This window comes from Copadichromis virginalis, linkage group LG23, assembly GCF_057382275.1.
Source record: "Copadichromis virginalis isolate Kocher_CV1m ecotype Utaka linkage group LG23, C_Virginalis_male_GT1.1, whole genome shotgun sequence".
Lineage (NCBI taxonomy): Eukaryota > Metazoa > Chordata > Actinopteri > Cichliformes > Cichlidae > Copadichromis > Copadichromis virginalis.
Genome location: NC_140639.1, coordinates 21,152,924 through 21,175,632, shown reverse-complemented (window position 1 = coordinate 21,175,632; position 22,709 = coordinate 21,152,924). Strand labels below are relative to the sequence as shown.

Here is a 22,709-nt window from a genome sequence, read left to right as displayed (position 1 = left end):
TTCTTTGTGCGTTCATTTATGTTTATGCCAGCTACCTTCCGGTCAGTTGAATATGCGGATTCACTGCCATTTACTTGATGTGCTTCCTGTAAACAGAAATCCCTCTCCCCAGCAGTCTGTCTATCAGTATTTGACCTTTGTGCTGCATTTTGTAGTTTTAATCGTAACTCTGTTGTCATGTTGGTTGCCTCATCTATCTGATTGAGATTACCTTTTTGCACATCTGCAGATGAGTCTTCCAGACTTCCTAAGATATCTGGCTTGTTTGTTTTCCCACCTAGAGGAAACAGATGTGTAAAACTCATATTAGACCTCAGAACTCTCCAACCAGGACTTCAAACTAAGCTCCAAGTATGCAGCTAGAAATGTTACAACCTCCAAACAGATCTCTGACCTGTCCGACATCCCTACTTTAGCGCTGATGCTTTGTAGAAGAACTGTTAATAGATTCCCTGACCTCCACCGAGACGACCTCCTCCTGTAAATGAACATTTTGCATCTCCTCCTGAGCTCCACTTGGAGTCTGAAGTCTCAAGGCTTTTGGATGCTGTCGCCTTCTTCCTGCGAGGAGCTGATTAGTGTCGTGCTTGTAATTGCCTCTCGCGGGGTTGCAGACGAGCACGGGGCTGGGTGGTTTTGACAAGTCTACTCGTCCCCCCTCGGCGCTGGGCGCTTTGTAAGGAGTTAAATTGGATGGTTAATTCGGGTGTTATTTACCCTGTAATTCATTAGTTTCGCCCCGCCATTGGCAGCGGGCAGGCTGTAATTTCACGCTTCGCAATAAAAGATGTCTCATAATCTGCTTCATTTAGCAGCCAAAGAATTTAATGAAATTAACTGCAGCCCTAATTAAGACGGTGAATATTAAAGACCTGCTATCAAGGCTTTAACGAGGGTGACATGATCCGCCTTCCGCCGGATTGGAAAAATATCATTTCCCTGGGAAAGGTTGTCACCGCTCGGAGCCATTTTGGCCATGATGACATTTTTGTCATGCACACTAACCCCTGGAAATGAGATTTTTTGGGGGGTGGTGGCGGTGGGTGGAAGATGTGTTGGAGGGATGTCTCTCCCTTTTTAGTTTGAGAAATAATTAAAACAAGGAACACAGGCGTCAATCAAAGAGCATTTTTAGACTGTGCTCATTACGCCGCTGCGTGGCAGTCTCCATGGAGCAATCCCGAGTTTTTGTTTGGCACGGAGGTGTTGCTCTGAGCTCGCTGGAAGTGTCCCTGTGGTCGCTTTGTTGTTTCACACCGTATGAGAAAGTGTGTGTGTTTGGGTGTGTTGTTACACTTATTTGATGAAAAGCTGGACAAAAGTGCCCGGCGGTGACCTGAAGGGTTCTCGCAGAGGAAGAGGAGTCATGTTTCCTTCACATCCTGTCTCTCACCGAGCGTCGAGCCGAGCGAGGGGCGAGGTTTTTTATCCACTAATGAATTGAGACTGCTGAAGTAAGGTTTGGATAATTGAGTTTCTAATTAATTACCCAGAACTCTTATCAGATAAATCAGCCCCTCTTCAGCCCCCCTCTTCTTCTGTGGTGTTTTATTTGATCTGGTCTGCGTCTTGCTCCCCTGGGCTTGCCCTTCGCTGTCCTTGCCTCATCAACAGTGACCTTGTCATGGAGCCTGAAGCTGCTGCGTGGCTGTCAGTGTGTTTTGATGGTAGTTATGGGGTTTGCCCTCTGCTGTGGTGGTTTTTTAATGATTTTTACTGTTTACTTCGAGGCAACAAATCTTGTTTTTTTTTATTCCTGTCATCCTTTGTAGTGATCAGGTCAAGAACCACATGGAAAGAAATGAATCAAAAGAACTGGAGCTCCACCAGGGCCGTTCAGTTTCCTTTATTTGTTGTTTTAATCATGGAAAATAAATCTTAATAACTCTGCATCCAGAACACTCACAGTTTAATTTGATTTTAATCCTTAGTTTGCGAAGAAATAATCATAAATAGGGTCTTGGCTGAAAAATGAATATTCAATCAATTTTAAGTGCAAAAACACCAACCTGTGGACGAATCTGTGGGAACAAAGTAACAAGATGTAAACTCCATGTGGTGTCATTAATAGCCTCCCCACCCACATTTCTTATTTTATTTCACTTTTCACTGTCAAATAAAAGCCCAAAAATAATTACATTAACCTTTCTCAACACAAGAAAAAAAACCTTGTCCACACTAAATGCAGGCACTTAACACCCTGTATGTCAATTCTCAAGCAAAACCCATCATAAATAATTTGACTTTTATTATCACATTTTTAACCTTTTGTCAGAAAAAGCAAAAAGGGCTTGTTTTTGTCAGGTATCAATGAGTGATGTTTGATTCATATTTAGTTTGAAAACCGGAAATACATTAATACATTGCAAGATGAGAGAAGGAGACAAAGAGAACAGTAATGGAAGACTACCTGCTAGCATGCTCACATTAGCTGTACACTTTCTAAAAACCAATCCCTGACGACGTTCAGACTAAGCCATTCAGGGAAATACCTGGAGGTTAAGCATCCGCAGACAGTTACCAGATAAGAATGCCAGTGGTTAATGTTGAAAGGTAGTTCAGGTTTATAGTTAGGATAGCTCCCTTTGGTGGTTTTAGAAGCAAGCCCAAATATGAAGAAACCCCAGGGTAAACCCACGACCTGCTGAAGAGTTTATATATCTTTTCTGGTCTGGGAATGCTATGGAATTTCCCAGAAGGAACTGGAAAGCGAGAAGCTTGAAAGAAGGATCTCTAAAAAATCTTTGATTAGCTTGCTGCCCAAGTTCAGATAAACCAAAGGCAATGGATATATGGAATTCCAGGAATTATAGTATTGGGAGCCACGAAGTTCAGTGGTTGGTAGAGCAAAATTACTTTTTGTGTTCTTACAGTTTAATTTTCCATCTTGGTAGCACAGATGTTTAGATGTTTTGTCGTTGTTTACACTTTAAGTGACAGTTGTCAGTGTCGCATCATATCTTGGAGGGTGAAAAAAGATTTGAGTTGTAAGAACTCAAAGGCAACATTGTCTTCAACAATTAGTAAAACTGCAAAAAAGTTCCTACATTCAAAAGAGCCTAATTCCAGGACCTAGTGATTGCACTTTCAAGTCATCCATAAAGACATGATCTTTAGTTTTGGACTGCCTTTGAAAAGTCCACCCGGATTTTCTGATTCGTTTTCTAATCTGTGACAAACGGCACCAGTCTACTCTAAACCACTGTGAAGAAGATCTACCTACTATGACCTGCAGCAGGGGGTCAAAGAGCTTTCAGTTGCTTCCCACAAAGAGGATATTTACCTGGAGTAAGTCAGACAGCATCGGCCCCTTTCCTTTATTTTCTCTTTTTGTCTTCTTGGAGATTAGAGGAGTGAACATTTCACACTCTGTCCTCTTGTCTGAGAGGATGATAGATGACCTGCAGACGCTGCTCAGGCTGGATCAGATGGCCACCATGATACAGAAGGGATCCCTTTCTCGTCACCCCCCTCGCACTCCTCTGTCGGCGGGGGGTGACACCTCTAATTTAGCCTCCTGCTCTCGAGGGACGTTGAAGAACAAAAGGGCCTTAGCTCCTTTGAGATCATCCTGTTCTGTGGAGGGTTTGTCCAGTGATATTGCCTGCCCCGTATCTCCTCCAAGATCCGCTGTCACACTCTTCAGGAGGCCCCGGTAGAGTCCATTGTCTGAGCAAAATAGGGGGGTGATTGAGTGATTAGAGAGTAGATTAGTCTGTATCAATAGGCAGGCAGCCTCCAAGAGGAGAAAAGTTTTCCTTCTAATTTGACTCACACAATGGAAGAAGGAATTATGGTTCATGTTACTGTTCATGTTCCTCAGTTTTAGCTTCAGACAAAGAGGTAAAAGTTGTGTCTTGTGAGCACACCTTTACGCCTCAGAAATCATTTTCTGTGCAATATGTTCGTCCTCGAACATGCCGGACATGTGACAGCTGTGGTCTTTAATCAGAGACCCTCAGGTACGAGCCTTTCCGATGCGTCGTCTAACGAATGACTTCATCTCTTGGCTTCCCCCGAGCTAGCGACCTTTTCTTAAGCACTACCCCACAATACTTCAACCGAGGCAAAGAAGTGAAGGTAGAGAGTGTCTCGGGGAGTTTTGTTTTTTGGGGGGTTGTCTGTCTACATCTATTTGTCTATCCATCCTTGTTTGCTTTCTTTCCGACTGAAACCCAACACAGACCCTTCATGCCCCTTTGTTTTGTTCTCCAGAGAAGAATCCTCATTGATGCCCTCGGACGTTTTCTGTTGCTTAACAAATGACTTCATCTTCCCGCTCCCTGGAGCTAGCGACCTTTTCCTAAGCACTACCCCACAATACTTCACCAGGGCGGAGAAGTGCCTCAGTCGGAGGGGAGAGAGTATATCTGAGGATGTATTTATCTCCCCACATCTATTTTCCAATGTGGAGACCTTGTGAGCTGTCATAGCTGCTCCCCCCTCTCCTCCTCCTGAAGGTAAAATAAGTGTGTCACTAAGCTCGGGGAGGTGAATAATGAAAGATATTACCCATCATGAGGATTTCAACGTGGCGTTCAATTAGCCTTCCTCTCGCACAAACTGATCGCTTGTCATCCTCAGGATGAATGGACAAAATTAATCCACTGACGTCTCCCTCCCCAAAACCCGGGTTTAGGTGAAGGTCTGTGAAAGATGTTGGTTCATCTCTCAGTTTCGTTTGGTGGTGATCAACCATCCACCTCTTAATGCTCCATTGTCTTGTTTCAATTTACTTTCTCTTTTGATCCTGTAGTGCAAAAATATTTCACTTTTTGTTTTAGGATTCAGGTAAAATCTTAAAATGTATTCAATTCAATTTTATTTATACAGCGCCAAATCACAATAGCAGTCGCCTCCAGGCGCTTTATATTGTACAGTAGATCGTACAATAATAGATACAGAGAAAAACCCAACAATCATATGACCCCAATGAGCAAGGACTTTGGCGACAGTGGGAAGGAAAAACTCCCCTTTAACAAGAAGAAACCTCCAGCAGAACCAGGCTCAGGGAGGGGCGGGGCCATCTGCTGCGACCGGATGGGGTGAGAGAAGGAAGACAGGATGAAAGACATGCTGTGGAAGAGAGACAGAGGTTAATAACAGATATGATTCAATGCAGAGACGTCTATTAACACAAAATGTAGATGAAAGCAACATTTTTTCCCCACTGATTTTTAATTCTTTTCTTCTATTATGCAACCAAAACACATCAGAATACATTTTTGATGTCAGGCTGTGAAAATTAGGGGTGGGTTTTGATTATCGATTTATCCATTAAAATTGATTCTAGCTTGGATAACGTGATATCAATTCTTTAAAATCCTGAATCGATCTTTTAATATAAATTTATTTTGCCCGAAACGCCAGAATTTCAGGTTGAACCTCAAACAATTTACAACAACCACCAAACAGCTAAAACAGTAAATGAGAGCAGGTATTCTGCACAAAGACGTAAACACACAGCGCGGACCCGCCGACTAGGGCTGGGTATCGTCACTGATTCTAGAATCGATTCTATTCCGATTCACAAGGTCCTGAATCGATTCGATTCGATTCGATTCAATTCGATTTGAATCTGGGAAATTTTCCCTCAGACAGTCAGAAATATTATAATTATAATTTGTATCTATAAAAAGGAAGCTGAGCACGCAAGACTTTATCAAAGGTGTAAACGTCACAGCAGATGCCTTTGTGTCAAAGTAGCTGAAGATAAAACACAGAAAAACATGAAGGTGATTTTCCTGGCCTGGGATTTTATAAAAATATTCTGCAGTACATCAAAAACGAAAGAAAACCATTAATCAATTTATGAACATTACCTCTGAAGCTACAGAAGCTTATCTTGGACTTCAGGAAGGGCAGAGCAGACCCGGCCCCACTTTACATTCACGGGAGCTGTGTGGAGAGGGTACACTCCATGAGGTTTCTGGGCGTGCAGATATCTGATGACCTCTCCTGGACTGCAAATACTACAGCGGTGGTTAAAAAGGCCCAGCAGCGTCTCCACTTTCTGAGAGTGCTCAGGAGGAACAACCTGGAGGAGAGGCTGCTGGTGGTGACATTTTACAGAGCCACAATAGAGAGCATCCTAACGTACGGCATAACAACATGGTATGCAGGGTGCTCAGCTGCAGACAGGAAAGTACTGCAGAGGGTCATCAACACAGCCCAGAAGATCACTGGCTGCTCTCTGCCCAGCCTGGAGGTCACTGCAAACTCTCGGTACCTCAGCAGAGCTGGCAATATCATCAAGGACCACTCTCACCCCAGCAACCAACTGTTTGAACTATTACCGTCAGGCCGACGGTACAGGTCACATAAAACCAGGACAAACAGATTCAGGGATAGCTTCTTTCCCAGAGCTATCACCGTAGTAAATAAGCACAAAAACAATTGAACCTATTCCATACCGTCACTGTCATTATATTATGCTGCTATCCTGTATATATTGTACATACTATTGTTTGAGTACTTACGATTGTTTTTTTTGTACTTTTTATATTTTACATTTATATTTATTATTGAAACTTGCACCAAGGGAGTGGCACTCCAATTTCGTTGTACTCTGTACAATGACAATAAAGGCTATTCTATTCTATTCTATTCTATTCTACAGCGGTTTTATTAGAGACACGGCTAAGCGTTTTGCATAATTTTAAAAAGTTTACATTTGTTCAGTATTGAACGGCAGAAATTAGGTTTTCTTTTCGGAAGTCAATCAATCAAAGCTTTATTCGTCACATGCAGGTTGCCCTGCAGTGAAATGGGACACCCCCCCCCCCCCCCCCCCCCCCCCCCCCCCCGACCTTACACATATAGCACAGACATTACATGGGGATACAGGGAAGTGAGCAAAAGGAAAAATACATTTATATAAAAAAGAATTTTTATGAATCGATATCACGTTATCCAAGCCAGAATCACTTTTAATCGATGAATCGATTATTAAAACCCACCCCTACCACCGACGGAGCAGAATCAGTGAGATGTCGCCTTTCTCACCCGATGGCACGGACACGGTCGGGGCTGAAAGCCGACAGCTCGCTGATTTTGTGTTTACGCCCTTTTTGCGCTGATTCTGAAGCTGTAGGTTTTATCTCTCTCCAAACAATATTGACCGAACCAGCAGCAAAAGAAGATCCAAACTACGCTTCACAAACACATCGTCATGGACTCCCTCTGACTTTTGCTGTTTTGCTTCCACCACAATAAAATCACACTTCTCTCTCTCTCTCTCTCTCTCTCTCTCTCTCTCTCTCAGTGTACTTCAAGAACAGTTTCCTGTCTAAAAATCTTTTTTCTGCATTATTCACTTGCTTGTCACGCACAAGTCTACCGTTGTTTACAGTGATGTCGGCTGCTGTTTTTTTTCCTTTTACTTACTTCCGAACAGAGAGCCTCATATCTGCTGTTCAAAAGGCTACTGAGCAAATTAAAACTTTAAATTATGCAAAATTGCAAAACGCTTGGCCGTGTCTCTAATCCAACCTCTGTGACTTTGCTCTGCTTCACTTCAGCAGCATAATGTTCATATGTTGATCCATGGTTTTCTTTCGTTTTTGATCTACTGCAGAATATTTTTAGAAATCCCAGGCCAGGAAAATCACCTTCATGTTTTTCTGTGTTTTATCCTCAGTTACTTTGACACAAAGGCATCTGCTGTGATGCTTACACCCTTGATAAAGTCTCGCAAGTGTCAGCTTTCTTTTTGTAGATATAAAAACATGGAAATGTACTGATGCATGATCTGAATTATAATATTCTGACTGTCTGAGGCAAAATTCCCCCAATTCTAATCGAATCGGAATCGAATCGATGCTAGAAATCAGTGACGATACCCAGCCCTAGTGGAAAATATCCGTAAAATTAATTATACAGAACAGCTAGAGGATTATTTCAGGTAGTAGTGATCTAACTTTAAGCCAGAAAGGATAAAAACAGACTGAAGGGCAGAAAACAATTTTGACCCTTTAAAAGCTAAAACTGGGGCTTTGTAGGGAATTTCTGTCTGTTTAAATGGACAGAAATTCAAAAGCGAGATTAGATCCTTCTGTTCCTACTCTTTTACACTTTAAAATTAAATATTGCTCTGCAATATATGTATTTTGTATCATGTATCTTTTTTTTTTAATCACATTTGCTTTCACAGTCTGTACAGATGTAATTGCCATATTAAACCATATTTTTCAGGGGTATTTTGAACGATCATATCCGCTGTGGAAGTTATTATTGCTTTCCTTTTTTGTTAGCAGGGATACTCATAAAGCTATGGACAAAAAACCTTTTAACAAAGGTTTACTTGGCCCCACAGGCGTGATAAATTTTAGGAGTTGATCTGGATCTAGCATTTTTGGAGAGATTCTAGATAGAGTTTTCACCTTTATCATGTTATCTTTAGCAACAACATATCAGGTCTCAGATGGTTAAAGAGGCGTTGGCCCAAAGGGTCTCTGTCGAATCCTTGATCCAGGTGAAGGGCATGACTTTTCAAGCCAGTGAAATAAGAAACAGCTGAGCAGTTTATGTGCTTAATAAATTGTTTTCCTTCCATTTAATGTACAGAAAACTTTTTATTTCAGAGTGAAAAATTCAACTGAATCAAATATAAAGACCATTAAAGAAAACCTTATTTAAGCTTCCAGACATTCACATTTTGGACTCAAACGCTCAGAAAATCTCCAACAAGTGTAGACAAAATAGATCCAGCGCATAGTATCCTTTATTTTTTAAATCAGAGCTCTAATAAAGAACTGAAGGAAAGGACACTGACCTTTGCAACAAGCTTGATGTTCTGAAGAAACAATAACTAAACAGCTGAGCTTTTTGAGCATACAGCTACTTATAAAAACTAACATCTGTATGAAAATAGCTGCATGCACCAACTCCAAATTCCACCAACTGCCTTCTTAAGGCTTAAAGTGTCTAATAGCACTGACTAAACCTCTGAATTATCTTTTTTTCTTGGTTGGTTACTGTCACAGGTTCTTTATTCCTCTTTTCTTTCCTTCAGCATCTTAATATATTTTCTTAACAATCTTAAAGTATTCTTTGCTTCAAATGATTATCGCCAGTGTTTACTTGTCAAGGTGAGTTTACATGAGTGACTCTAATTTCAATCACCCGTCCCTTGACAATAAAAATCCCTCTTGAGTGTTGAGACTGTAGATTTATCTGTTAAATGATCCGTCTGATGGATTATAATTGAAAAGCCCGCACCACAGTTATCTGACCTGAAGTCTTATTGGATGATGGTCGTCATGTAAACACACGTCCTCTCTGGCTGGCTGGCTCTGCCGGGAAACATGTTGGCACTCGCTCACTAACAGGCAGTAATGGATGATCAGCTGGCCTGACAGCTGCACGGCTGCCGGCAGCTTTCACTTCAGAGCAGCAGGAAGCTCGTCAAGTCGTGTTTAGCGCACCGTGGGGAAGCCCTGTTGTTACACACACGCATACACACTGCTCTGTTTCACTTCCTCGTGACATGAGCTGAAATTAGTGGAATCACTGCTGTCGAGTGTCTGTGGGGAGTTCACTGTCTGTAATACCAGCAGGACATTTGAACATCTATTCTGATATGACCTAAATTATATATCACTGTATTTTTGGGGGGTTTTATGGTGATATAATTATACAATTTAAAGGAATGTTCCACTCAAGACATGCTTCTATCGGTCTCTATTATGTGTTTTTGGGCTCTAAATATGATTTTAAATGAAACATAATCCTGACAAATGTAGGTTAATTCTCATTGTTAGCAGTAACAGCTTTGAAGTATCACTTGATGTCTGAGCTGAAGACAGACTGTTAATAAGACATCGACATAGCTTAGCTTAATGTCCATTGTCATTTTGGTATCTTGTAGCCAAAAAGATGCAAAAGTAGAATGTCAAGATGTCATAAACATATTTATTTCTGCTGTAAAGTTGGTCATCTTAGAGTCTGAAGCTGACTCACTCAAATGGACGTTAGAGGAACTGTAGCTAATTTGACTTGCTGTGTTGTTGTCACACAAAAAGGCTTGTGTTGTTAATGGCACTAACAGAAGGTTAGAAGGTTAGCTCAAGGTTTGGTGCAGGAAACTGTAGAATCTACCTACCCCTTTGCAGGTTTCCTGAAGTTGGCCGATCAAATTAAACTTATCACTTATCAACTTGTTCACTTCTGGCCCCAAAATCCAATAAGGCTGTGGACAAAACACCAGCCTTGAGAATTTAGATTGGATCTTCTGAAAACAATGGGTTATATCCTTTTTTTAAACAGTCTCTAAATGTAAAACGGTGTCCTACCCAACCTTACTCTGTGTTTCACTGTCTGTAATAGAGGTGTATTATTTTATTAATACAAAACTAAAGGCCTTTCTGGGGTATTTCTAGTTTATTCAATCTTTTATTTTCTACTTTGCCTCTGGTGTCATCCTTACAAGACGAATTTCAGTCTCATATATTACTCTTGAAAATGTATTTTAGACCTTCCAGGGTAAAAATTGGTCTCCTTTCTTTCATAGCTCGCCATCTTGTCCTTTCCTCCCCTGCTTCTGTCACTCTGAGACGTTTCTTCATGGCATTATGTCACCGCCAATTACACTGAATGCACCATCACTGGCGGCGAGGGTCACCCCGGGCCTACCGCGCTATCCCACCACTACTGACCGCCTTAATGAAAGCTGAGCGGCCGGGGCGCCGGCGAGCAGGCTTCTGTCCATCAGCCTGGCCTGTCCGTCTCACTCCCCACTTCCTCATCTTCCTCTAACTCCCCCTCTTCCTCCCTTCACGGCTGGACTCTATTAATACCCTCTGTCGGAGTGTTAATGTTGTAGAGGTCCAGTGAAGTGACACGCGTGGCAGCGCGGCTGTAATTGCTAATCAGCGGACAGTTTTATCCCCCCTCCTCCCTCCTCCCCCTCTTCCCTCTGCCTCCTCTTTTTTTTCTGCTTCTTTCTCCTATTTTGATCCCGCTCTCTCGCCTTCTCTTTGACCTTCCTGCTCTCTCTCTCTCCTAATGAAGTGTGGGCGGTGAGCGGGCGATCGCTTGGCCTAAACGGTCAGTCAGCCGCAGCTGATGTGCGTAGGAGAGAGAGCGAACAAAAAGATAGTCAGACAATTAAATGAGCGCTGATTTCCTTCCATCTATTCACATCCAGCTCCTCTCATCTCTGATCTTTTAAATGTTGTTTCTCTCGTTTCGCTCATTAGCTTCACTCAGCCGATTCTGGACGTCATTTAGCTCCAGCGCGCACAAAGATCGAGGAATCGAGAGGCTTTAAAATGCACAATTAGGACTCAAAAGTGGACAATAATTTCCATATATTTTTTGTCCACTTTTGAACGGAGTTGTGTTTTTTTTACTCTCTTTTTGGTTCTGTATGTGAAATCACAGAGACATTTGAGGCTAAAGTGTGCTTATAGTTTTGTTTGTTTGATATTGCCAAAGACTGGATCACAGTCGGATCTTAAGCATACACACAAATCCCCCCCAGCACGAAAAAGCTAGGTTTTCCTAAATGAGTCCCTAAATATTTCCATTCATTTCCAGCAAGACTTCACTGTCAGTAACTTTCTATTGGGATGTCTTCCTGCTCACTTTGAAATCAAAGATTCTTTTTTCATTAACTGAAGAAAACTACCATGTAAAGAGTCAAATCTCCTGTGATCAAACCAGTAATTTCTGTATCATCACCAAATTTAACATTGAAACCATCAAATAAGTTGGTAATCTGTTCATTTCTCAAAATGGTTGTACTGTTCACCTTCAGCTGTTCCAACCTTTCCATTAACACATTCATTACCTTCAATAATATCTCTACAAAGCTATTATAAATTTTTAATGTCAAGAAATGAAGAAAAGAAGCGACGTCGTCAAAGTATTTTATTAACAGATTTAGTCAGGTTACAAAAATGGTGCACAACCAAAATGACACCAGAGCTCACTGCATGACCATTTTGGCCTCACTTTGGGTGACAACAGCGAGCATACACTGCCTGTTTGGATTGTGGCATCTGCCCTGTATGTACTCCCACTTGACCATAATGGTGCGCCACAGCTGTTCTACTTTTGCTCTGTCGGTGTGCTTGGGCGCTTGATGGCCACTTTAACCAGAGCTGGTCGAGCTCACCGACGCTGCAGAGCTGCCGTTCAAGACAGCGACGATGGAGTACATCTACATACCGAGGAACTTATCGGAGAGGCTTCGGATTATCATAGTGGAGTTCAGAAATTTCTTTTGCAGATGATGATGCTGTTTATGTTCAAAGTGCACAGCTGCATTGAAAGGCGTGTGCTGACAGTGTGTTTATCTGTGTGTTTTCTGCAGGGCATGCTGCTGAAGAGGAGCGGTAAATCCCTCAACAAGGAGTGGAAGAAGAAGTACGTGACGCTGTGTGACAACGGTCTGCTCACCTATCACCCGAGCCTACACGTAAGACACATACACAATTGCACAAACACATACAGCCACTGTGAATGCTTATTAGACTGCAGCGCTCTGCCAGCCTGCACTGACCTCCATCTATCTGCTGCTCTTCATCTCTCCCCTGCGAGTGTGTGTGTGTGTGTGTGTGTGTGTGTGTGTGTGTTGATGGCTTGTGTATTAATTAGGACTCGTCATCTGTTTGCCCACGTCGGCGCTGATGATGTGAATATCATCTGTAATGTCTCTGCTAATTGCCCCAGCTCTCTGCCCTGTTGGCACAATATCCTGCCCCCGACGCTGCTTTATTATCTCTCTCACACACACACACACACACACACACACACACACACACACACACACACACACTTTTTTGTGTCTTTCACTCTGTCTGCTGCTCGTTTTCTCTCTGTCCTCTTGCTCAGTCTGAAGTCAGATTAGATGTATTGCCTCTGATAGGTTTTTGCCACATTTTTGTTGTGTAATTAACGTTTTTTTGTCTTTTTTTTTTGTTTTCAAAGAATTTTGGCCACGAGTGCATATCAATTTGTTTTATTTTGACTTCTTTTTCTTTTATGTTAAAATGTAGACATACAGTTGTTTTGTGCAAAAAGATGCTTTACAAAATCACAAATTTGATCATAAAAATGAACACAAAAAGCATTTCAGTGTGTAATAGTGTTAATACGGTTACTTTGTTTTCTTTCTTACTTGTTGTGAAAATGTATTCATAATTTTCTTTAATTACATCGTATTTTCCATGTGGGCATTCTTCAGTTCAAGATTGCGTTTTAAAGTGGTTTAATTAATCTGTTCATCAGTCGAAAACTGGAAGAATTTTCTGAAACTGTTTTAAATAACAAAGAAAGGAAGCCAATTTCACATATTTAGAAGCTAAAAATCGCAAATTCTAAACTAAACATAAATGAAATTTATTGATTATTTTTTAAAAATACTGTTTACAGTGGTCCCTCGTTTATTGCGGGAGTTACGTTCTAAAAATAGCCCGCGCAAGGTGAAATCCGCGAAGTAGCCAAGTTTATTTTACAATTATTATACATGTGTTAAGGCTACAAAACTCCTCACTACACACTTTATACACTTTTCTCAGTCAGGCACGAATATTTTCACACTTTTCTCTTATTTAAACACTCAAAGTTCAAACCTTCGTAGAATAATAAGTTCAGTATTATAGAATGAAACCACCCACGGTTGCTTTTGATGGTGCAAAACGTTTTGTCAACATGATTGTGTTTGTTGGGGGAAAACTTACAAACATACAGTACAGCACTTCAGAGTCACACTACTAGTGATCGAAGAAATTTGACCAGCTGGACGCATTCTGTACTGTACAGGAGACACGGCATGAGATTGATTGACAATGGTCTACAGCCAATCAGGACACAATGTGCTGTAAAAAAAAAAAAAAGAAAAGGAAAAAAATGCAAAATTGCACAAAAAAAATCCACGAAACAGCGATGCTGCGAAAGGTGAACCGCGTTATAGCGAGGGACCACTGTATCTCTTATGAAGCGGCGATATTTTTGCTTTGAATCAATAAAGGAATACATGTATGAACTGCACTGGAGGTGACAGGATAAGGTTGGGGTGGATGGAGCGGTTGGAAAACAGTTGATTGACCACTTGATAGTGCTGGGGTCACTACAAGAGATGGGAGTGAAAAATACTGTGGAAAAAATGAGTAAAGGACTCTATAGACATCTGATTTAGAAACATTGTAATTTAGGAGTATGCTCGCTTTCTTTTCATTCTTGTTGGTCTCTGCTCAGTAATTATGTGTTTTCGATGGTTTTTTGGACTTATTTGAACTGGTTTTAGCCTTCATTTCACTGATTCAGGGTTGCTTGGACATCATGTTTGATCTCTTCAGGATTCAGATTGTTTTGTTTGACAACGGATGGCTTGTTTTGTGCAAAGCTGATCAGAAAAGCATGAAAGGTCCCCTCCATGTTGCCTGGATTTTCTTGTTTTAACCCACCGACAGACAAAAAAGTATCTTAGAACCTGAAAATATTTGTTTTAGGTTGAAAAATGACCTAAATGAACAATGATTAGCGCATTTTAGAAGTTGCAGATTATTGTTATGCTGTTCTTGACTAATTGACTATTGGTTTTATCTGCAGAAACATTAAATCACAAATGATTTGCTCAGACATATCCACACTTCACCAAACTGCACACGTCCATCAGCCATTAGAGCAGCTGATGCAGTAAATTAGTGTTAAAACTCATCACTTAACACATCAACACACACAAACCCCCTCCAGCACCAAAAGCCAGGTTTTCCTGAATGCTTTGCATCTGCAGCTCCGGCGTCAATTAACGTGTTTGCGGAGGCTAATCGAATGAAACTCAATCAGCACCACTAATTGCCCGACTATGTGCAAAGAAATCACATTAATGCCGCTAATTAAGTGGATGGCAATAGATGCCACCTAATTGCCAAGAAAAGTCTAAAGAGGAGAAGATCAGGCCAACAAAAGGCGAGAGTAATTAATCGCCTCTTGTCACGATGTGACTCTGAGCAGTGAGAGTTGTTAAGAGCACTTAAGAGCAGAGATTTTTTAGAAACTCTTGTGCAAGAAAGAATGATTAGAAGTCAGTTTTTCTTTTCTTTTTTTGTGTTCATAAGCCTGAAACTAAGGCAAAGAGCTAACCAACGCTGAGTGAACACAAGATAGAAACCAAGATGGTCTTAAAACATTCATTTTTAAACATCCCAAATCCAAATGTTCAAAACGAAATCCAGCAGTAAAAGTAATAATTGATTAGAATTAGAATAGAAAGTTCTAACTTCAGTGAATCTTAAATGCAAGTTCAGTTTTTAGTCTTTAGATAATAACTTGAAGACACTACAGTTTTCTGTCCATTGAGATAATTTTGCATTAAAAGCAATGTATATTTACAGTTTGCATATCAACAGATGTAATTTATAACACAAACCATAAAAACCTGTTATGTAATGTGTTTAAGTTCGTTTAGGCTTTAGGTTTGAACATGGATTATAGATCTCTTCAGGTTTTTTGACACTGGTTTCTGACCTGGTTTTGGGCTTGTTCAGGTAGGTCCTAGGCTTAGTTTTAAACTTATTTAAGGTGGTTTTGTTTTTGACTTTGTACTTGGTATTGCACCGATTTTTATACATGGGTTTCAACGTGGACGTGTTTAGGCTAGCCTTTGCACTTCTTTCTGACCTGGTTTTGGACATGTTTAGATTTTGTTTGGGACCTAGTTTTAGACCTGTTCAGCCTACTTTTTAGACTTGGTTTGTGACCTGATTTTGGACATGTTTAGTCTGGGTTTTGGGCTTGGTTTGTGACTTTGTTTTGGACATGTTTAGTCTGGGTTTTGGGCTTGGTTTGTGACTTTGTTTTGGACATGTTTAGTCTGGGTTGTGCATTTGGTTCTGACCTGGTTTTGGACCTGTTCGGGCTAGTTATGGAGCAACTTTGTACTTGTCTTTGTAACTGTTATTAAATTAGGTTTTGTACCTGTCATCTCTGCACCTTCATCACTTTCTCCACATTTTCAGTCTGATCGCAGAGCTTCTTCTTCTTCTCCTTTATCTGCTGTCGTCTGTTTACCCATCGATCGTGTTGTGAAGTAGTTCGCTCTTTATGGATTCATGTTTCCTTTGGCGTCAGCAGTATCCAGCTCTCAGTTCATGTTGCATTTTTCACACTGATGCTGCCGTTAATGCGTCCATTTATACTGACTGCACGCAAACACACACACACTCTTAAATACACTTTCTTTCTTCCGCGTTCATAAGCTGACAACATGTTCTCGTCCTCTCTCACACACACACACACTCGTCACCACCTGCTGTCGGTTTGTTTGGTCGATACACACATCCGTCCTGGACGCCGCTGCGTGGTGTGGACGATCGGGCCGATGATGAAAGCTCTCAGATGCAAATGGAGACTCAATTACCTCGGTCAATCTGTCGGAGGGGTGTGTATGTGAGTGTGTGCGCATTTGTGTGGGTGTGGAGGGTTTACCCAGCGGGCCCCTGGCTCGAGGGCTCTCCAGTGGCTTGTTAAGACACCGTCGAGAGCACTTGGCTTTGAATTGGCCTTTTGTCAGCCGAGCTGCCAGAGGGAGGCGGGAAACACTGAAAGAGTGTGCGTGTGTTATAAATGTGTGCATTATTATCCAAGTCTGTGCAATAACAGCAAACCGAGGATGCTTTCTGAAATAATGCCACGAACAGTTTGCATTTAACAGTAATTACTTCAACTGTATAGAGCAGCGCAGCTCTAATGAAAGCTGTAGTGTGTCAGAGATGAACACAACATTGACAAAAATGGGGAAAAATAAGAAACTTTATTAGTTGGTGTCAAGCTTTGGTTGAGTTTAGGTGAGGAATCCAAGTGGAAAGTGAAAGAGGGTTTGGTATTTTCCAGAATACACTGGAACAGGTTATCGTCTTATGGCTTATTACAATTTTTCGACATTCATAAATAGTGAAAAGGAGGCGATGCAGGAAGTTGTGGCTCAGTTTTTCTTTTTTTCAGGTAAATCAAAATAACTTCATGTTGCTTAGATCAGGTATCTGCTCTGAGGTTGGATTTCAGTCGTTACGTTGGACTGATTTTGGGTTATGTTTTTGGACACTATTTAGACAAACTCCCACTTGGTTTTGTACTTGGCTTTGGGTACGTCTTTGGAGTGTTTTTAGGTTCGGTGTTTCCCTTTGGTTTTATCTTAGTTTTAAATAGTTTGTTTTGGCTTTTATTGCTTTGCTTTTGTCTGGTTTTGACCTTGATTGGTTTGGACATATTTTAAACTGGTTTTATAAAGTTTGCTTTGAACCATTTTTGTGGCTGTTTTGACCTACATTTAGACTCATTTATTAGCTTGGATTGGGAATCGCTTTGGGTTGATCTAGACTTGTTTTGTCCTGTTTTATAGTTGGGGCTTGGTTTTATACACATTTTTAAATTTGTAGAGGTTCACTGGCTGGATGTTCTCGACTCATTGTCCTGCTATGGAACATCTGGATCCATTAGATAGTTCTTTGTAATGGTTAAGAATGTGAAATAATTATTTTTTCTTCAGATAGAAAAAAATATATACTTGTAATAGCCTTCTTCTCCAAACCAACACTTATTTCCCTTCTCTATGTCTTAAAAATATATATATCAGACTCTCTTTTTAATCCACAAGCTTTGTTTCTCATCACCACCTTGATCCTGAAGAGGAGGCCGACCTCCCAAGGTGCCGTGCTTCTCTTGGGTCACCACTGATTCTCTGCCACCGTCAGAGAGGTGGGGGTGGATTTAACAAGCACCTCTCGTTCGTCATTAAACACCACTTCTTGTCTGATCCATCCGGTCTGGACCGGAGGGGGGCTCCTCGCTAGGGGGGCTGCCGAGGACCCTGACAGTGGTCGCTCTTGTTTCAGGCACATTGGCGAACGGGCAGAGCCAATCAGAGTCCGAGTGTTGGGCCACTTCAGTGCCGCTTTAAGGGATTAGTGTTGCTTTGTTTTCATTGTATGTTTGACGGATTTGGGAGGTTTATTATCCCAAATAATCCCACTCGTGTTGATGAGATCGCTTACACGCACACTTCATTTTACTTGCTTTGTGTTTTGTGCTCTAAGTGTTGTCCCATGTGTTTGTTTGCTGTCAGTGGGCCTGCTTGGTCAATGATTGCATGTAATTACATTTTTAAAATGCTTTCTCTGGTTTAAACGGTTGTAAAATGTCTGAATACTCGTACGAATAAAAATGGGTTTGAGATTCATGTAGGTTTAAAGATTACGGGACTTCAACACAATAAAGTTTGAATGCTGCCTTCTGTTTGTCAGGACTACATGCAGAACGTCCACGGGAAGGAAATCGACCTGCTCAGGACCACGGTGAAGGTCCCGGGGAAGAGGCCACCGCGCGCCGTATCCACCTGCGCCGCCATGCCGAGCCCCAAAACCAACGGCCTGACGAAGGACATGAGCAGCCTGCAGCTCGGACAGACTTCAGGTGAGGCCTGCAAACTGACACCTGAGAGCGTCTGTATCAGTCCTTCAAACCTTTCAGCCATAGGTATAAGGGAGATCTTTGTCACACCCCTCCTCCTCTGTGATTGGACGGCAATGATTTACCTGAAATTCAACTTTTTCTTTTTACTGCTGAACACCCGTTTACAATAATCAGAATTCATCATCTAGAAGTGCATGCTCTAACGTATCTAATTTTTCAAAACAAAAGCCATAATTACTTATAAGGAATTTACCAGGATGCATTTAAATCTAAATAAAAGTTTTCTATTTAGTTTATTGCAACTTACGTTTTCAAAAATATTCACTCCTGCTATCAAACATCCAATCAGGAAGTCCATTTGTTATAGTTTAAAGTAACGAGTCTTTACGTCAATTTTCATGTGGATATCCAGGTTTAATGGTTAATTTGTGAAATTATTATTAATCACTGTAATTAAGTAAGATACCTGTTTAAACTCCATGTTCATGCTTTTAGATGTCTCATTTTATTTTAAACATCCAAATCTTCTATTTCTTTTAAAATGATACCATAACAACAATAGGTTTTCACATTTCTCCTACTGTTATTGGGAGAATGATTAAAACTGAGATTTCTATTGAGACAAACTAACATAAAGAAAAAGAAATTTGCATTTATTTTCTAAAAGTGTCTTTGAAAGGCTTAAATGTAACTGTCAGCATTCACACGTAGAAACCAACAACGTGTTTGGAGGTAAAAGCGTTGTGTTAAATAACGGAAAAACTGAATCAGCGTTATTGAAATGATGTAATAAAAATGAGCTGAAATATGAAAACATAAAGGAGTGAACATGAAGTCTCGCCTCCACTCAGCAGCGATTAGCCCGTCATCAACACACTTGTTTCCTAATTGTGCTTCTAATCGCCACTCTCGCTCTGACATCATAAACACGAGCGTTGTTTTGTTCGTTCTGAGTCAATAAAGATTGATTGAAAGGAGGAGGGGAAAAATCTGCAGTTCAGCCTCGAAGCAAACGTGTCTTATCACCTGAAGGAAGACGTCGTAAAACAAAAGGTAGAGCGTAATCCTGCGTGTCACACACACACACACACACATAAAAGCAGCGCTTATGAGGCTTAAATCTCTCTCTCACACACAAACACACACACACATGCGCGCGTGCAGGAGGCCCGAGCTAATAGCATGAATATTCAGTGAGCTGTACTCCATGTACTAATTATTGTCATGAATATTAATGCCATCAGAGTCCTGGCTCCATTCAGCCAGCACCAAGAAATGAGCTGTAATGAGAGAATGAGGAGGAAGAGGGTGGGGGTGACTCACCCTGCTGCTGGACCACACAGCCTCTCACCGACTCGAGGGTTTGATTTAAGCAGCCGGCTCGTGAGAGGCTGCCTTTTATGGCTCCCTCGTGTTTCTGTGTGAAGTAAATGAGAGTGTGCATGCACGCCAAGGAAGGAAGAGCAGGTCTGCAGATGATCTGTGCCACGCTCGGGACGTTTGAAGCTTAAATAGCAGCACGGGCTTTAAATGTGATTCTCTGGTCATAAGAAACATGCTCAAGTGTCAGTTTTCTTCAGTCAGCTGGTTAAAATGATCAGAATGCCGAGCTAACTGTACATGGAGCCCGTAGTTACTGCTCCCAGCCTGTAGAGGGGAGCGTGACAAATTCAATCCAAAAACTCACCTTCCTCCAGTGATGGAGTCCACAAACCAAAGGACAGCTATGTCCATCTTTGTATATTCAGTGTATGGTGCTATCGTCAGGCTTCCTGTCATTGTCCAATCAGAGGAAAGAGAGCTGTTAGGAAGGAGGTTTCTTAAAGAGAAGCTAACGCAGCTTTTCTCACAGAAGTTATGAGTGATAAGTGAACACTGCAGGTATCTGAATCTTCCTTATATGCCGCATTGACGTCTCCACTTTGTGTTTCAGGCTCGGTGACTAGCAGCTCGTCGGTGTCGCAGATGGCGAGCGGCGTCAGCTTGGTGTCCTTCAACAGCCGCGGCACGGAGGGGATGCACCAGCGCTCGTACTCCGTCTCCAGCGCCGATCAGTGGACCGAGGCCACCGTCATCGCCAACTCTGGAGTCAGCACAGGTCAGTGACCGGCACGCTCACGCAGAGTCATGTGATCCTGAGTTAAACCGCAGGTCACACGAGAAGCTACACAGATGGGACTGAAGGCCCCAGCGTGGAGCTACGCGAGGGGGACTATCATTTGTCTCCCATTGATCCAGCTGCCAGACCTCTAATACTGCCTTAACTGTTTGTCAAGCTAATGGACTGTCTGTGTGTGTATGTTGGTGTGTGTGTCTGTGTGTGTGTATAGGTGTGTAGGACTTAAAGCGCCAGTATTAACCAAACACACACACAGAGCAGGAAGCTGAGACTGACAGCTGTCAGGCTGTGTATGAGCCTGATGTTAAGCTTGAGTGGCAGCTCCTTCTTTGGGGCCTCCAGCCTTCCTCAAATAACGTTTAAAGCTGTGAAACGCTCTCAATGGGCTCCCAGGGGCAACACAAACACACAGTTTCTATAGGTGTAAGGGCACTCCTTTAAGGTCCCTGTGGATCCTTAAAAGGTACTTTATGCAAGAGTAAGATATTAATTAACCTTAAAAATGGTGATGAAGTCATGAATTCTTTTGTCAGAGATCTGAGAAATGTTACAGATCTTACGGCAATATCTGAAATCTAAAAAAATAATTGGGACAAACGAGTAGTCAAGACTTACATGTGTTAACTCATCACTCAGTTCTCAAGCAGTGTCGAGGCCAAAATGATAGGAAATAATTATAGAGAAGAAAAAAATGAGAAAAACAAAGATATTACATATTAAATAAGCTAATGAAAAGATAAGTAGTAATATAAAATCTTAAAAATACAGAAAGGAAATTAAAAACAGAAGTAAATAAACTGAGCATGTTAAATAAATAGGAGGAAATACTGCAGATTCAATCATTTCCGAAATACTCCTGTTTATATTTTATTAGGTGGGGTCTGCCCTCCATAGATCAACTGTCAGAGTTAATAATAACTACAAAACTGCTTAAAACATTTGTATTAAACAGTGCAAAGATGCAAAAATAAATAAAATTCTGCAATAAATAAATACTAAAATTAAGATTAAACTCATGAAAAAAATTCAGTTTCTGCTTCTTCTTTGAGGTTTATTAGGCTCACAGGTGCTTTGCCGCCACCTTCTGGAGCATAAAACAAAGAAAAGTTTGTAGTCTTTGGACCAGCTGCTTCTTCTTCTGTGGTGGTTTGTGTGGTCTGAGCAGCTGGTGTTTAAACTGTTGATGAGAGAAAATACACCACAGAAAAACAATCAGAGTTTGGACTGAGAGAGAGTGCAGCAGGATGAGGTGGTTGTGGGGGTGGGGGCAGCGGTGGTGGGGTTTGACGTGGATGGAGCGTGGCTTGCAGATGGGAGGGCCGTTAATCCACGGCGGTTAATTGCGCGCTCGGGGATGGCATCTTGTCAGCAGAGATAAGTTGTCACATTTTCCACTTGAGCTGAGACTAAACGATTGTAAAATAAGTTATGGCCGTCCTTGGGGCTGTCTGCCGTTCGGGGATGCGCCGGCCAGCAAGCGCTCGACAAGATACGTTTGTGTGTGTGTGTGTGTGGTGTGCACACGTGTTTCCATCTGCACACACAGATACACACCGCGCCCGTGTCAGTGTGGCCGCCGCGCCGTGATATTGATGGAAGCTGAATGTTATTTTATTCCGCCGCTAGTCACAGCTGTCAGCAGCCGGCGTGAAGAGTGGAGGGCAGAGAGAGAGAGACTCCACTCACTGTGCTGATAGCCTCGCTCGCCCACAGGTCTGAGCCTGCATGTCGACCGGAACGGGATTCAGTATAGTTTACTTTAATCCATTTGGACCCCGTCAGTGGTGATTCCGGATATTATATATACATATTTATACATTTACTGTTCTGCTTATAAAATAGAGCAGTCGAGGTGTGAGGTTTTGCGCTCAGATTTACTCAGCTTCTGTTCTGTGCCAAAGAGTTTTGCCACCATGCATATTAAGGTCATTAGTGAAGTATCAAAGGTAACTGTGCAGCAGGATCAAGAGCTGAAGCCAGAGTCAGAATGAAGAGCAGGGAGTCCTGTATCTGATGGCCTGGACTTCACACAATCCTGATCGCAATATCAGCAGTGTGAAATTACAGGAAGAGACAAAAGACTCCAGTTTAATCCCACTGATGAAGCAATTCCTCCATAACCTGTAAGTCAACTACAAAGCCAGGTCCAGAGTCCAAAATTAGGCTCACAACT

At 41.7% G+C, this 22,709-nt stretch overlaps 1 protein-coding gene across 5 annotated transcripts in view; it reads left to right on the top strand.

Moving 5' to 3' along the window:
- Positions 1–22,709, top strand: part of agap1 (ArfGAP with GTPase domain, ankyrin repeat and PH domain 1) — a 189,483-nt gene that overhangs the window by 120,654 nt on the left and 46,120 nt on the right. For all 5 annotated transcript variants that reach the window (XM_085448188.1, XM_085448187.1, XM_085448186.1 and 2 more), the window contains 3 exons: positions 12,317–12,421; positions 18,249–18,417; positions 20,351–20,515. In XM_085448188.1, coding sequence (XP_085304314.1) covers positions 12,317–12,421; positions 18,249–18,417; positions 20,351–20,515 — 439 coding nt within the window. The remainder of the gene's footprint in view (positions 1–12,316; positions 12,422–18,248; positions 18,418–20,350; positions 20,516–22,709) is intronic.